Genomic DNA, 14937 nt, shown 5'->3' with positions numbered 1-14937 from the left:
CCAGCCCTCTCCCTCCCTCCCACCCACCCACTCACCTTTCGCCATATACTGTACATATACCTCACTTCTTATATCTAGACTTGCTTCTCACATAAGAAACCTCCCACGCAATATCCCACCCGCACTCGCTCATCCACCTCCACTTACACCCAGAGAGAAACCTGTTGGGTTACCCCGAACCTTGAACTTGAATGCTCCGCACCCTCTCCAAAATGGCCCCAGCCGTCGAACGCATCACTCTATTCAAGATCCCCGACGAGACGGCCCGGGACCGCGTGCTCGAGCAATACAAAGTGCTTGCGAAGACGGCCGTCAAGGTAAGATAGCCAGACCCAAGTCACTTGTTCTACTTGCCGGGTTGAGTTTACGAAACACAACAAGATACTGACTGACACTGAACCGACGATCTAGGACGGAAAGCCATACATCGTCGGCGCGGCCGCTGGCCCGTCGTTCCCCGACCCCCGCAACAAGGGCTACAATCTGAGCGTCAAGACGACGTTTGCCTCGCTGGAGGATATGAAGTACTATGATACCGAGTGTGAGGCGCACAAGGCGTTGAAGGCGGTGGTGGGACCCGTGCGGGAGGATGTGTTGACGACGTACTTTGAGAGTGTTCTGTGAGTCTGAAGGAGATCAAAGGGAGAGAGATGAAGTGGTCTTGGTGTATAGACTTTATGATCGACATGATTTGTGAGGTCTCTCTTCTCAATAGGGAAGGGATTTTTATTTGAATATAGTCTACTCAGACACTCGTGTCGTGTGATTTAATATCCAATTCATGAATCAGTTCCATGCATGCATGCTGGAGCATAGCTGAATGCCCTGGTTTCGCTGCCCAGTCGAGCAGAAGTGAAGATAAAAACATAAACATGAGACAACTAACATGGCCCTCGCCCATCATGCCCTGGGATTAAAAGTACAGGGTACCCAAGAGTTTTGCCCTCCTTGTCAGTCGTTTAAAATGTACAAATATGGTTCAGAAACCGTCAAGGAGACCGAACGAGGAAAGCAAGGGGGGAAAAGCAGCGAAGCCAGCAACTACTACTCCTCCATCACTGAATTCTAGCCTAGAATATACAACCCCCAACTTAGTCGAGAGCCTTGCGTAGGTCACTCCATTTCTGTTTGAGATTCTCATGGTTTTCATGGATCTTTGGATTCGTTAAGTCAGCGTTGTACTGTGGGAACCGAATGACCAGGGATAGACTCACCTCGGCCCATCTCATCTTGGCCTGTACCAGCTCCTTCTCCATCTCTGCCATCTGCTCGACCATCGATCGGTTCTCATTTTGAACCTCAAGGTTGCGTTGCATGATGCGGTCCATCTCTGTGCGCAGCTTCTCCTCCACCTCTGCTGGCTGCTTGTCCACTACAATCTTGAGCTCCTTGACTTGCATCTTCAATGCATCATTAATGTCTGTCAGCTCCTCGTTTTCGACCTTGACGTGAACCAGTTCTGACGCGAGCTGAACATGCTCCTTGTCAGAAGCCTCGTTCTGCTCCTCCAATTGGCGGATCCGGGCACTTTGCACGGCCACAGTGTGCTTCAAGTGCTCGAGCTCGACCTCGCGCTCCTTTTCCGTCCGTACCTTGTCCTCCCACTCAGCTGTGTACGCACTGACCGTCTCTGGTTCTAAAGGTATAGCGCAAGCGTCCTGCACCATGATATCCGCGCGATAGACTTCCTTGTCGGCAGCGCCCGAGCTTCCAAAGAAGCCAGACTCCAGGATCGAGGAGGGAGTCGGTTGCCTGTCGATGTAAACGTCAAACAAACGCTCTTTCAGGAACGTGGTCAGAGGTGCCATGTCCTTCATCTCCAAAAGCGCGTCTGCATTTCGGCGCATGATGGCGAGAGCAAATTTGAGAATAGCGTTCTCAAGGCCTTCGTCGAATATGAGATCGTAAACACGAAGGACTAATTGTAGAGGAAACCGATAAGCAAACAGAGTGAGAAACCACTGTGTTGCGTACAGCTGGGGAGGTACACCGCGTCGCCGGAGGTGACAGTAGAGGGCCGGCTCGAAGTCCTCCAGCAGACGCTCAAAGAGATACAAGCAGCGGTGAAGACCAGGCATCTCCTGGATAAACATCTTCCGCAAACCATACTGATTCATGAGCTTGACCAGAAGTGTAAATGCCTCCGCCTCGTCCATCTGCAAGACCGTCAGTGTAACTCATTGTTCTTTTGAGTGATTGGATGACCTACGTTGAAGAGCAAGGGCATGACAATGAAGTTCATTCCCTGGGCGTATCCCACCCCCTCATCGTAAAGGGCATACGCCTTGCACAGCCCAAACAAAGCCTCCTGGTTCCCTTGTGACACAAAATAGCGCGAATAACTCGTGCGAGCGCCCAAATCGCGTCGGATTGTTTTCTCCAACTTTTGCAACGCCAATGCATCCTCCTTCGCTTTCTTTGCTTGTTCCTTGGCCAGCCGTTCGGAATCGAGTTCATGGGAAGGGCTCGAGGAGCCATTGACCGAGTGTGCCAGGGAGGCGGACCGCTCTGAGCGAACCGAAGAACGAGACGACGACCTTGCAGAGTCTTTTTCGCCTAGTCCACTGGCCGCGCTGTTGCCAGGTCGCTGCTTCTCCTTGTCTGTACCACGGGCAACGAGTTCTCGGTACACATCTTCCAGCTCGGGGTTGCGGCTGTCAGCCAGGACTTGCCAGATCACCCCTCGAATAGTTTGCGGGATCCCTCGTTTGATGGCGGTATTAAGCTCCTCCGAGTTCGCCCCTTTCAGCGCTTGTGGGCCACGGTTGACTAATTGCTGCCAGAGCTCCCAGTCTACCGGTGCAGACGCATCTGTCGCTGAGGCTGAGAAGCCTGCGACTGTACCCGGCGGCAGATTTGGATTCACAGTCGACGTACCATTGGAGGGAGAAGCTGCGGATGGAGTAATGCTCGTGTAGCTGTCACCTTCTTCCGGGATACTCGGAGGGCTCCCTGCGGAGTGACTAATACTGGCCCGTCCTGACGTGACACTCGCTTCGTCGTTCTCCGATACAAGACCTTCGTCACGCAATCTGAGCTGTTTGAATTGATCCTTCAGGCTACTTCTTCGAGGCCTCCTTGAGCCGGTGCCGTCCGCATCTTCTCCATCGTGGTATCGACCATCAGGATTGCTGGAGAGCGTGGAAATCGACGCAGCCGTGTTGCGGCGGGGCTGCGGTGGAGGCGATTTGGCCTCCTTGTTGGATGACGAGCTTCGAGAAAGCCATGCGAAGGGGCTGGTGAACGAACGGGTTGGTGGTGGAGGTGGTGCAGGAGCGGCTGATTTGTTCGTGGAAGCACCATTGGGCAAAGCATTGGTCGATCCCTGAAGGCGCGAGCTCTGCGACGAAATCGAGTCTCTAGATACAATTGGTGGAGATGTGCCAGATTTGAGCTCCTCACTCAAGCGTTGGTTCTCAAGCGACTCTTCCTCCTTATTGCTGGTAAGGTTCACCTCGTCGAGGGAAGTCGTCGACAACCGATGCGCGGTCAGCAATGGTGACTTCTTGGTCTTGCGGGGGGTATCCTCTGCTTCAGATTTTCTGTCTACACTGGCAGTATCGCTCTCTTCGATGTTTTCCGGGTCCTCTTGGGAGCTTTGGGAGCTTATAGGTAGTGGGGGTGCTTCGGTCAATTGAGGTGTTACATTCGATCCACTCGGAGGGCTGTCGGTCAACGATCGGGAGGAGGAACTCTTCGGGATAGAGACGCTAAGATCAGCGTGTGAAGTCGGAGATTCAGGTGCATCATCGAAGGATTCCTGGTACAAATAAGTTGTCATTATGGGGTCCTCAAGGATATCGAATATATTCGGGTCGAGAGGTCAGAGGCTCACTCCTTCGTAAGTTTCGCTATTGCGTCTGGAAGACGACATATTTTAGACCCGACCACCTGGGAGGGGGGGGCCGAAACTATGTAAGACCAGTTGGTTTCCAGCTTTGAATTTCCAATTGATACAACGAGGCTGAATACACGCGCGATACGTGGGGGGGGAGCGATTGAGGAGGTCAGAATTGCGAAATTTCCATGATAGGGAGGTGGAGGCAGGCGGAGATGGGACGGTAGCCACCGACCGTTGTTAGAAGAAGAAAGAAATTAATTCTGGTGGTGGAGAGAGGTGAGGAGTTGAGACTGAGAACTGGAGACTTGAGGGGAGGAGGAAGGGGGGGAAAGTGCACAGCGAGAGGTTGGATAGACGAACGGGAGATGGGGATGAATGGAATGGATGGACCCAGAAGCCAGCGGGTGGAATTCCAGGACCGTGCCACGGAACTAGGAAGATCGGTTCCCAGCAAGTAAATCCAGGAGGTTGACTCCCTTTTTTTAAGGTGCAGTTGAAGACAGGTTGCAAGAATACACAATGGCGTAGTAGAATGGAAGGAAGAAGGTGAAAGAGAGATAGAAGAGCAGCAAACTAGAATTAGGCAGTCTCGACTCCGCGTAATTCGTAGTCTCTCTATTATTATTGTGTATTGTGATTGTGATTGTGGTAGGAATGGATGACTGGCTGGCTGACTCTTGCATGTACAGTACAGTTCCCCCCTAAAAACTAGCTGTGTAGGTCTAGTACCGTTGGTGTACTCCGCACTAATCAATTACTAGTCAGGAGAAGGAGACTTCTGACAACTTGGAAGACCAACTGATTGCCAGACTAAAAATAAGAGACAGGAGAAGTTCTAATTAACAAAGACAAGGTGAACACCGTCTTATTGAACCTCCAAGTCTGCAGGCAGCATTTTTTATATTTTTATCATTCTCTCTTTCTCCCTTTCTTTCTTTCTTCCCATGGGAACTGACCCATGGGCTGATTCTGCGGCCATTAATCGATATCTAAGGGAAACATTCCTTCCTAGAGCCACATCTATTATTCTGAAACTCACCAACAATCCATTATTATTCACACCCACCCTCTCGACTGCTGCCGTCTCCACCAACTAAGAGCTACGTATATATCTGTATGCCATTTATCTTTAGTTGGTTACATCGGTGTCTATGACGGTATGTGGGACACAGAAGCATAATAGCTAAGCAAGGATTGATTGTGAAAGGGACCACAGAATGAAAAAATAAAAAAAATAAAAAATCAAAAAAAAATCAAATCTCATCAAGAATATCCCGAAGATGGCGTTCTATCTATCAGATTCCAGATCGGTCGGCAAGGGATGATCATGATCGGCTCAGCAGGCAAGTGACTGTTCAAAATCCAGCCACCGTTGCTGTCGCAGCGGGTCCAGCTTCTTCAACTCCGCAAGCCACTTTAATACCGCCCGTTTCTGCGTATCAGCGGGAGTTATTCCCTCCACCTTCCAAGCCAACAACGTACAGTCGATCAAGGCTTGGTAGAGATATTTACAGTCTTCCGCCCCATCTAGCATGTCTTCAATTTCTTCAATCTCTTGTCGGAGGTATTCCAAGCGTTCCGAGTCACTGAGATTCGGTGCCATTGTCTGCGCCGCTGCCATCGGATCAAAGACGCACATTAAGTTCTGGTGGTAGAACCACAATGACTGGTCATATGGGTCGCACAAGGCACGATGGACCAATTCCAACTCTTCCGAAATGACATGTTAGCATGCCCACGCAGTAAGACGCTTGTGTCTGCGCCACACGGCGGAAAACGTAACATACCGTCATCGAGCATCTTTCTCCGCTCCTCATCGCTGGCTGATCGCTCGTTTAGCAGTCGCTGGATCAATTTGGTACGATAGTGCCAAGCAGAAAAATTCGACAGGTTGGCGCCGATCATCTTCTTTGCGTAGTCAAATTCAGCCTGGGTCATGTCTTCGCTGGGTTGCTCTGCGGACTTGAGCTGCCGAAGAGTCTCTATGACAAATCGTCTGTAACCCCAGCCGTGGAAGTTCCTACTGTCCAGGTTGAGCATCTTGCCGACCAGGCCCAATTCCTCTTGCCAAAATCGACGGGAAATCGAAGCAGGAAGAAGACGCTTGGCTTCGTCTAAAAGCCAGACGCGGTAGTTCCAAATCCAGTAGCACTTAGGAAAACTCTTGAGCAAGGGAATAAGAAACAGCAAGTCGCTTTTGATCAAGGAAGCAATCTGTTCTGCTGCCGTTTCGTTGGAGTTGCTAGATTCTGCACGCGAGAATTCGCTTCGCAGGACTTGACGACGATAATTCCATATCGTGTAATACTCAGGGTTGCTGCTTAGCAGTTCGGATATCTTCTGTAGAGTTTCTGGTGTGTACTGCTGTGCCGCAATCTGATCACCATCGTTAGGTCACGCTTGCCACATAGAGATGTACGATTGCATAGACGCACCTTTTCTCGGACTGATCGTTCGAGTTCTCGATACTTTTCGATCTTGCGAAGCTCTTGTTGGCGAGCTTCTTCAGTCCGCTCCCCTCTCCGCGCGTATCGCGGAATCCCATGCTGTAGTTGCACACGAGGTCAGTTTGATGTGCGCGAATGAGCCAGCAAGAATAGGTACGTCACTTCAGCCATTATAGATCAAAAAAGACTTTTTGAGATGCTTCGTCGTCCAGAAGGAGTTGCAACTGGGATGACGGTCACTAAGGTTATCGATAAGAGATGACCTCGGAGCGAGTGAGTATGTGAAGCGACGAGTCCCTGGTTGCCTTTCCAGGCGAGCCGCAGCCACTTTCCTTATCTAGACGAGTCACGTGTCATATTCTATACAACCATTGTACTTTGCATTCATCGGAGGTAACATGGTTAGTCTCTTCTCTCTGACTATTGCCAACTATCGCTCCGCCATGCTGTTCTTTGGCAGCATGGCAATATATCGATAAGAGAGCTCCGGCTCATTTCTTGGCTTCACGAACTTTACCAAAGACACAATAATTATACAGCGTTCTTTATACATCTGGGGACTATCATCCGCGCACCCTCAACTGCTTGTTGTCTCAAATTGAGGCAGAGAGAGCAATGACCTTAAGCACTCGCTCATCGCGAAGCTCAATGCTGGCAAGCTCTCATTCCCATTCGGATCCTTCTATACCCAATTCATCGGCCAATGGAGGTCGGCGAGTACCATCATTTCACCTGTGTGCGAGTGCCCCATCACTGCTGGAGCCCGTCACTCATTCCAAACTCAATATACATACTCCTCTACCTGGGTCAAAGAAACTGCAAGATGCTAAGAGCTTCGAGTTCTCTCCTCTCAACCCGGGAAACAGGCTTTCGTCCGCCCCTCATGCACATGCTTTGAGGGCTTCAGACCACGCGTTGTCTGCCTTAACAACAGGGCCAACTAGGAAAACTCGATCCAAAATCAGACTTCCCGTGGACTACAAGTCATCTGACTGCAGTATGAGATGTGAGCTGCCTGATCGATATATTCCCTTGCGAGAGTCCAATTGCGCGCCCACAACACCATTTCATATAGTGAAGAAACCGCGAGAGTTATCGCCAGAGGAGAAGCTACTGCGACGACGACCGCCTAGAGATGACCCGTTCATGCCGTCACACCTTCCAAGATACTTCAGCGGTTCCAAGATAGCGTCAAATCGCATTTGCAGCACTCACTATCGTCCTCACCTTGTCGCCGAGCCTGCCTTTACTGGGAGTGATCCGTCCTTCCGCGACTCCAGAGACATCTTGAGACAAATCAGCTCTGGAGCTGTCTGGAATGTTGGAGGAAACTCTGCCGCCTTGGGTCGAGCATCTACGATAGTCGCTCGTGGCTCGGGCTCTCCTTTCGCCAGTGGCACTACTGCTCCCATGTTTACTGCTAAATTCTTACCCCAGAGTGCGGCGAACGAGGAACGCGAGAAACACAAATCCAGGGTGGCACTTGCTTTGGACTTTGATCCAGCAACGAGACTTATACAAAGCAGTAGGCCCTGGTCACCGCTCCGCGGGTTGCCGAATCCAGCTTCTTCGAACTACGAGAGATTCTCTCCCTTTGTGTGGAAGGATAACGCCTGGAAACGGAATGGGAGAGACCTGTGTAAGTCCCAGTTCTGCTCACAAGGTCGACCGAGTGCTTGTATTGTTTTGCATTGTTCTAGCAACGAAGCTCCTGGTAGACAGTTGATTATCTTTGTCGTCCTTTGATATCTATTTTGGGCCTCTCAGAGTCCCGAGACCTATGACTGACCATTGAGCCCACTGTCAGGGATGCCTGTATCCAAGCCGAGTAAGCGAGTCGTCCCCAATCGTCCATTTCGCATTCTAGATGCGCCCCTCCTCCGCGATGACTTTTATTGCTCAGCATTGGCGTATTCATCCACATCCGGTATTCTTGCTGTCGGTTTGGGTCACCGCGTGTATTTGTGGTCCGAAGATCTTGGGGTACAGCATCCTCCCCTTAGCGATCAGCATCCCTCCAACTACGTGACATGTTTAGCATTCTCCTCTGACAATGGCGGCAAAAGTATACTGGCTGTTGCAAGACAGTCGGGGATGTTATGTTTGTGGAGTGTCTTCGACGCTGAGGTCCGATTTGAGATTAGCCATCCTGAGAGCATTACATGTGTGGCATTCAAGCAAACCAAGTCCCGCAGAACATCAGAACGATTCCGCAATATGGAAGTTGATGTCGAGGATCTGGCTGTAGGAGATGATCTAGGGAACATATGGTACTACTCAGTGGAGTGGCCTGATGATGAGATATGGGACCGATATGACTGGAACGGAGCCATGACCTTGCTCGCCAAGATAGCTGCTCACACACAGCAGATCTGTGGAATCAGTTGGTCACCGGATGGCTCTTTTCTTGCAACAGGGGGTAATGACAACTTTTGTCTGCTATTTGAGCTCCAGACTATCCTTCCTCCGCGTGAACTCAATCTTTCGCTTCAAACTGATTCGTCATATCGTTCCTCACACCAATCCGCGGGCCAGTCAGGTCAGTCAGCAGGCACAGAAGGCACAGGTTCGCTCTCTAATCTTACGACAGAGGCCGGCAGGCTCCACCACCGAAGACGCAGTCTCATCAGCAACCTGCTTCCACCCTGGGCCTTGTCATATGTTAGACCTTTTACCACATCCCTGCTGAACCATACGGGGTCGTTGATCTCCGGTGGTGAAAAAACAATCATGGTTCCAGCCAACCGTCAAAAACATCGACTAATCCATGGGGCGGCGGTGAAAGCGATTGCATTTGCTCCTTGGCAACCATCCCTCTTGGCCACCGGGGGAGGATCCAACGACCGAACTATCCACTTCTACCACGCCCCGACGGGTGCATGTCTGGCCACAATTCATGTATATGCACAAGTGACGGGCTTGATTTGGAGCAAGACCAGGCGGGAGATCGTGGCTACGTTCGGGTTCGCCCAGCCAGAGCACCCCTACCGAATTGCGGTATTCGCTTGGCCGACTTGTGAGCAAATCGCTGCAATTCCTTGGGGGCCGCACGGAAGCAGCTGGGAAAGCGCAGATAATGACCTCGTGGTCGATTGCGGGCGGGCACTCTGCGCTGTCATTTACCCTGGAAGACCCCATATTTTTGAGCATGAAGCTTCGGACGAGGCTAGAGACGAGGGCGTGTCGAGCACAGCAAATCAAGACCGGTTAGCCGGGCAAAGCCGATATCAGCCGAGTCAACGTCGTATGAGTCGCGCCTTTGTACGGCCGCGCGCTAAGGAGGGAGGCCTATGGTGTTCGCGCACGATGCACGAAGGCTGCATCATCGTAGCTTCCAGCGATCAAAGCGTCAAATTTCATGAGGTGTGGAGCGGATCTAAGCGAAGCACAGCTGCAGTGGCGGGCTCTTTTGGGGGCAGGGGCATCCTTGAGGGTTTGGAAGGTCTAGAGAAACCGGGGGATGAAATCATTCGTTGATACCAGCGATCCTGATACCAGTGCGACGTGGATTGCGAAGCTTGCCGTAGGTGCATAACATTATTACAACCCGCTAACTACTAAATTGTAGTCACCCGTTATTCTTTCAATGAGGTCTCTCTGGCATGTATACCTCACGGAGGATGGGAACCCTCCTGCCTGTGGAATCGGACCGGGCCGACGATCCTTGCTGCATGGGTTTTGTTCATACATCAATAGCGCGTCTAAACTGACTCAAGCCTTTTTCACCACGATCTTGCATTCCGGAACCAATGATCATCAGTAGACTTACTTGGAATGAAGAGCCCCCTGTGCTTTGAGTTCAATTACTCGGATATTTTCAGCCGTCGGGTGGCACGTAATCCGAAGCAATATTTTTATCATATATGTAGCTCATCACCTACAGCATCCTGCCTCTTGTACTCCGTACAGTGCTCAGTACTACAGCATCAACCACTCTATTTCCCTCCATACCCATCAACCTCAATCGAGCCTTGCTTCGGACCTGCAACCATCCACAATGGGCGTATTCACCACTACCACTACCACTACCGACCTTATCTCAAGCATCCTAGCCCTCAGCACCACTGCCCTAGCATCAGCAGTAGCAGCCACCGTCCCCACCACCACCACCACAAACACTACAACGACTATCAGTACTATATTCCCCAGCACCCTCAACATCACCACCCTCACAGCCCACAACAACCACTCCGTGCTCGAATGCTGGGCCCTCCAACCGGGCTATTCTCTCACCTCCGAGGCCGGGGTCTCCGGCAACGCCGTCCTCAACCTCGGCCGCATCACCGGCAACGCAACCAACATCCTCATCCCCGCCCACTATGACGGCGGCCAACACAATGCGCCCGCGCTGCAGTATGTTTCTTCCCCTCCCCACCCAACAACCCCTTTCGCCCACAATCCAAATAGAACATACAAGCATTGCCACGAATACAATCCCTTTCTCCATTGACTACCTCACTACCTCTTAACTCCTCACCCTCCTCCCATGGATTCGGTCCGGGTCACGAGTCGCGTGTACTGTACTGTCCCTAAAGTAACATCATGACCAAAAAACAAACCAGATGGGTGCTTTTCCTCTCCGGAATAGCGCATATCACGCTCCCGACCTCCGCGGATGAGGCGTGGGTGACCGGGGGCAAGAACGGGGCGATCCTGGCGCTAGATACTAAAGAGGTGAGCGCGGAGGGCCATGCGACGACGTATCCATCCGGCGAGATGACGGTGGCGGTGGAGGTGCCCTTGTCGGAGGTGCCGGCGCATCGGGTGGTGCATTCGGGGGCTTGTGAGGAGAGGGGGGAGAGGCTGGGTTGATTAAGGTTGATGATCTGTTGGCTATGGGATGGTCTGTCACGTGGTTGGGGGAGATATATATGTTCTGGCCGGGTGAAGAACGATGATTGATATATTCACACTAACCCCTTCTTCCCTCCCACCCCTGTTTTTTTGGCTCAGGCCCTAATTCTAGCATGCGACAAATGGTGGGAAACTCGAGGTGAAAACGACAAACAAAATCCCAGTTGGAACCAATCAGAACATGATCCTTTACTCGTAACTCAACACATCCCGCCCTCCCTCTCTCTCTGTACTTTTTTTTTAGGCTGATGGCAATAATAAAACACCCTGGGAGAATGACACCAACATTACTGTTGCCGCTGCTGCTGCTGCTGAAGAACGGGGGTATAAAATCTAATGGTAGGAGAGGTAGGTGACGTGGTAGAAGATGGGATGACAAGGTGATGAGAGTGAACAAAAAAAGAGAGAGCCTTTGATCTATCGCCTATTTTCTGCCTGCCTTCTTGCCCTTGCCTCGTCCACCACCGCCACCGCCGGTCAGCCGGGCCTTCTTGGAAGGTGGAGGCTGAGGAGCGGAAGTGGCCTCGTCATCAGACTCTTCCTCGTCCTCCGTGTCTGCGATGAAGTCCACCATGGAGCCGACGCTCTCGGCATCCTCGGCATCCTCGTCTTCATCTTCTTCGAGGGACTCCTCCGCATCCGAGGAGCCAGCGGACTCTTCCGCCTCGACATCGAGGATATTCTCGTCCTCGTCCTCCTCTTCCTCGCTGCCTTCTTCTTCATCCTCGGAAGAGTCTCCACCGTAGTGCACGCCGTTCATCATCGACTCCTCCTCGTCGTAGGTCTGGTCGCGTATCGACTTGGTGCGGGGTGTGACGGTGTTCTTGTTCGCCTCGGCGTCGCTGTCCTCGTATTCCTCCTCCTGTCCCTCCACGTAAATGATGTTCTCCTCATCCTCGCTGTCCATGGCCTCTTCGCCATTGTGGATCGACCGTCTCAATCCGAGCTGGGCGTCCAACATATCGAGTTTGCCCTTGAGCAGGAGCAGCGAAGGAAGGCTTGAAGAGCGCTGCTCCATGACCTTGAAGAGGGTCGACATCCGCTTCAGAAGCTCGGGCTTACTAGCAAGAGCCCCACCGTGCGCAACGCAGGTCCATTGAACCCAAACGAGCAGGTGCCCGTAACGACCGGGGCGACCGGAAAGGCGCTCTGCGAGTTTCTGAAGGAGAGTGGCTGCCAGGGACGAGTCGAGGCGTTGGATGGTAGTGCGGATGATAGAGAGGTCGCCGGTGTGGAAGCATGACTCGAGCATAGCGGTATCGTTGGTCTTAAGAGACTGAGTGAGAACGGTGGACAGTGACACGCCCGAAGGGATTTGCTGGATCGCGGCGTTTGGCTTTCCGGGAATCAGGGATCCCATATGCACGTCGTCCTCGAGCTCGGCTTCGACGTCAACGATTTCCTGGTTAGCGCGCACAAGCTCACCGAAAGACGGCTCGCCAGTCTCCTCCTCTTCGTCCTCGGAGCCCGACTCTTGCTCATTACCCATTTCAACATCGCTGTCCTCCTCCTCCTTCTTCTGCAACTGCTTCGGGGGCTTCTCGTTGTCGGCGTCGGAGTCGGACTCTTCTTCGCTGTCGGCCTGGGAAGCAGCATCTTCCTTAGAATCTTGCATTTCAATGTCATCTTCAATGATGTTTCCCTGCTCTACCGTGGCCCTGGACTGGTCGACATCGTCTTCTCTGGCGCTTCTTGTTCCGTTCGTGGTGACGGAACCCAAGACTCCGCCAGTCTTGGTTCTAGGAAAGGTCCTAGTGCCAGTGAATAACACCTCATCGGTTTCCTCATCGAGCCATTGGATCCGCTCGAAGACAGGAACGACACCACCGTCGGCCCAGACAACAACCAGGTCGGGGCCTTGGAACGTCGCTGCCACAACTGACACAGGCGCCTCGGAAGTAGCAGACATGGTGACCTTGATCGATGCCTCTGCTCTCCTGATGGCCTGCTTAGATCTGGCCCTCTGCTGAGCAGCACCCTTGGCAGAAGTCTGCTCAACGGGCGTTACGAATGGCCGCGTGAAGAGTTCAATCGTGCCATCCTCAGTCACAGCGGCGAGAACTTGCTTCTCTACCGGTAGAGCATCGCCGCTCTTTTCGGCGCCGGTATACAAAGCTAGGGAGCTCACACCCTGCTCAGCCACAAGGTTCATGACAAGTCCCTGTTTCTCGGCATCGAAGACATTAATGTAGCGATCACTATCGGATACGAGGAACAGTCCCGTCCCTGCAGACTCTGCTGAAGATGTGAAGATTTGTCTGATAGGATTGCGCATAGCATCGAACGACACAGGCGGTTCGTCCTTCTCGACGCTAACAATATACGGCGTTTGCGAGGCGCAGATGACATGGGGGTTAGAAGGAAGAGGACGCGAGAGTGTATTATATGTCGACGTGGAAGGTAGATGGACGGTTCTGAAGATATGATTAACCGAAAGAATGACCTTGGTGAGAGGTGACTTGGGCTGAATTTACCTTGTCTTCTGTCCGGTGCGGAGGTCCCACTGCACTAGCTTGCTATCTCCGCCAATGCTCCAACCCTCCTTTCCGGGCCGACTGGTACTAAACTTGAAATCTTTGATTCCCTTGTCGTGTCCACCGGCAAGCGTGCCGACAATCTTATCATCGACAGGCGAATACATTCGGATCTCAGAGATGTTGGTTCCAAAGGCGACGACGACATCGCCCTGATCGAAAGCGCCCCCATTGATATCGGAATTCCTCTTTCTCTTCTTCTTCGATTGATCCTTGTCCTTCTGGCGACCGGCGAAATAACCCCAGTCTAATGAGGTCACAATCTCCTTGGGGCCCAAAACATGCTCGCACTGTAACCGTCCTGTGTTCGTATCGTGAATGCGGAGATGCTGAGCACCAAGGCCTTGAATGACCGACGCGAAGAGTGTCAGTTGGTACTCTGATGGAGCGAAAGACGCCTTCAAGATTGAAGACTGATTTCCGATCTGTGTCGATCCTGTTACCGCGGGCGACGCAGCGGAGGAAGTTTTCGAAGCGGCCGGGCGAGACGCTTTCTTGGCCATTTTGGATGGACTCGGCGGGTGGAATCAAGGCGATAAATGGAAATGTATCCGTGTCGCGAAGAAGGTAGCAGAAGGCGATAAAGAGCCTAACCCCACAGCAAATTCGAGCGACAACTTCTTGACTCTGAAAGACTGTTGTGCTGGTCGACCGTCGCCGACTTTCTGGACCCAAGTTGAGGTTGCTGAAGAGGAAAAAAAAGTTCTGTAGAGATGCGCTTGGCCTGTTGCGGTTTAGCCGCCCGTGATCGAGTTCCGCTCCGGGTGTCTTATCTAATCCTCCGCTACAGCCAAGCACAATTGTACGGAGGAGTGAGGTGCCGGTACGTAGCCTTCTTCCTCTAATCAACTTCTTGTCCCACAAAGTCTTACGTGCAGAGAAGAATGGGCCGGAAAATGATACCCTGGTATACTTTTGATACTACTTACGGATGTTAATTTCCATGCAATGCTTTTCATTCTCACCAAAAGTCATCAACAGCCTCAAACCACACTTACCGTGTAGTGTCTTGAGAGCCAAAGAGCCCCCCTGGAAGACAGACCATTCCCACTTCCAACATATCTCGACCCCAAGCACCGATGCTTTCGATGAGATTAGTGGAAAGTCTTCGCTTCGCTGTCCTTTCATTTTTCCCTGTGATCACCATCGCAGTTACTCGCGCTGCCAGGGCGGCAATTCCCGGGTTACCTGCCAACAGCCAAGTTGGTCAGATTAGCCATGCTTACAGCAACAGATGTGCCACAGCCTTCAGATTCTCAAC

General features: G+C 52.0%; 6 protein-coding genes across 6 annotated transcripts; 3 read left to right on the top strand and 3 right to left on the bottom strand.

Moving 5' to 3' along the window:
- The first annotated feature begins 32 nt into the window (after positions 1 to 32).
- On the top strand, positions 33 to 810 carry BO82DRAFT_355137 (Dabb family protein). Its single transcript, XM_025635361.1, has 2 exons — positions 33 to 317; positions 412 to 810. The coding sequence occupies exons 1-2, from the start codon at positions 213 to 215 to the stop codon at positions 622 to 624; spliced, it is 318 nt and encodes a 105-aa protein (XP_025491111.1). The 5' UTR covers positions 33 to 212; the 3' UTR covers positions 625 to 810.
- Positions 811 to 1091: 281 nt separating this feature from the next.
- On the bottom strand, positions 1092 to 3874 carry BO82DRAFT_285555 (putative GTPase activating protein (Gyp5); the record flags this gene model as incomplete). The annotated part of the gene is made up of 5 exons (XM_025631504.1): positions 1092 to 1154; positions 1215 to 2156; positions 2210 to 3279; positions 3403 to 3760; positions 3836 to 3874. 5 exons carry the CDS (start codon positions 3872 to 3874, stop codon positions 1092 to 1094), a joined length of 2472 nt encoding a protein of 823 aa, XP_025491110.1.
- A 1303-nt stretch (positions 3875 to 5177) lies between these two features.
- On the bottom strand, positions 5178 to 6459 carry BO82DRAFT_433040 (Rab geranylgeranyltransferase BET4; the record flags this gene model as incomplete). The annotated part of the gene is made up of 4 exons (XM_025640840.1): positions 5178 to 5551; positions 5629 to 6217; positions 6277 to 6387; positions 6451 to 6459. 4 exons carry the CDS (start codon positions 6457 to 6459, stop codon positions 5178 to 5180), a joined length of 1083 nt encoding a protein of 360 aa, XP_025491109.1.
- Positions 6460 to 7434: 975 nt separating this feature from the next.
- BO82DRAFT_416858 (WD40 repeat domain-containing protein) lies at positions 7435 to 9765 on the top strand (the record flags this gene model as incomplete). Its single annotated transcript, XM_025640008.1, has 3 exons — positions 7435 to 7927; positions 8096 to 8797; positions 8855 to 9765. 3 exons carry the CDS (start codon positions 7435 to 7437, stop codon positions 9763 to 9765), a joined length of 2106 nt encoding a protein of 701 aa, XP_025491108.1.
- Positions 9766 to 10411: 646 nt separating this feature from the next.
- BO82DRAFT_251050 (uncharacterized protein) lies at positions 10412 to 11076 on the top strand (the record flags this gene model as incomplete). Its single annotated transcript, XM_025630879.1, has 2 exons — positions 10412 to 10641; positions 10851 to 11076. Coding segments are annotated over 2 exons (456 nt in total), but the record flags the coding sequence as incomplete, so codon positions are not given.
- Positions 11077 to 11200: 124 nt separating this feature from the next.
- BO82DRAFT_312092 (NUC189-domain-containing protein) lies at positions 11201 to 14352 on the bottom strand. Its single transcript, XM_025632429.1, has 2 exons — positions 13617 to 14352; positions 11201 to 13556 (listed from the first exon to the last, which is right to left on the bottom strand). The coding sequence occupies exons 1-2, from the start codon at positions 14177 to 14179 to the stop codon at positions 11567 to 11569; spliced, it is 2553 nt and encodes an 850-aa protein (XP_025491106.1). The 5' UTR covers positions 14180 to 14352; the 3' UTR covers positions 11201 to 11566.
- Between the last annotated feature and the right edge of the window lie 585 nt (positions 14353 to 14937).

This window comes from Aspergillus uvarum (genome assembly GCF_003184745.1).
Source record: "Aspergillus uvarum CBS 121591 unplaced genomic scaffold BO82scaffold_33, whole genome shotgun sequence".
Taxonomy (NCBI): Eukaryota; Fungi; Ascomycota; class Eurotiomycetes; order Eurotiales; family Aspergillaceae; genus Aspergillus; species Aspergillus uvarum.
This window is presented reverse-complemented; position numbering and strand designations above follow the sequence as displayed.

Excerpts from the sequence above, each read along its gene's own strand:
- BO82DRAFT_312092 (XM_025632429.1), bottom strand. The coding sequence starts at position 14,179 with ATGGCCAAGAAAGCGTCTCGCCCGGCCGCTTCGAAAACTTCCTCCGCT. Across the intron at positions 13,557-13,616 it reads CGCACCGGACAGAAGACAAG|AACCGTCCATCTACCTTCCA; the intron begins GTAAATTCAGCC and ends TCATATCTTCAG.
- BO82DRAFT_355137 (XM_025635361.1), top strand. The coding sequence starts at position 213 with ATGGCCCCAGCCGTCGAACGCATCACTCTATTCAAGATCCCCGACGAG. Across the intron at positions 318-411 it reads TTGCGAAGACGGCCGTCAAG|GACGGAAAGCCATACATCGT; the intron begins GTAAGATAGCCA and ends CCGACGATCTAG.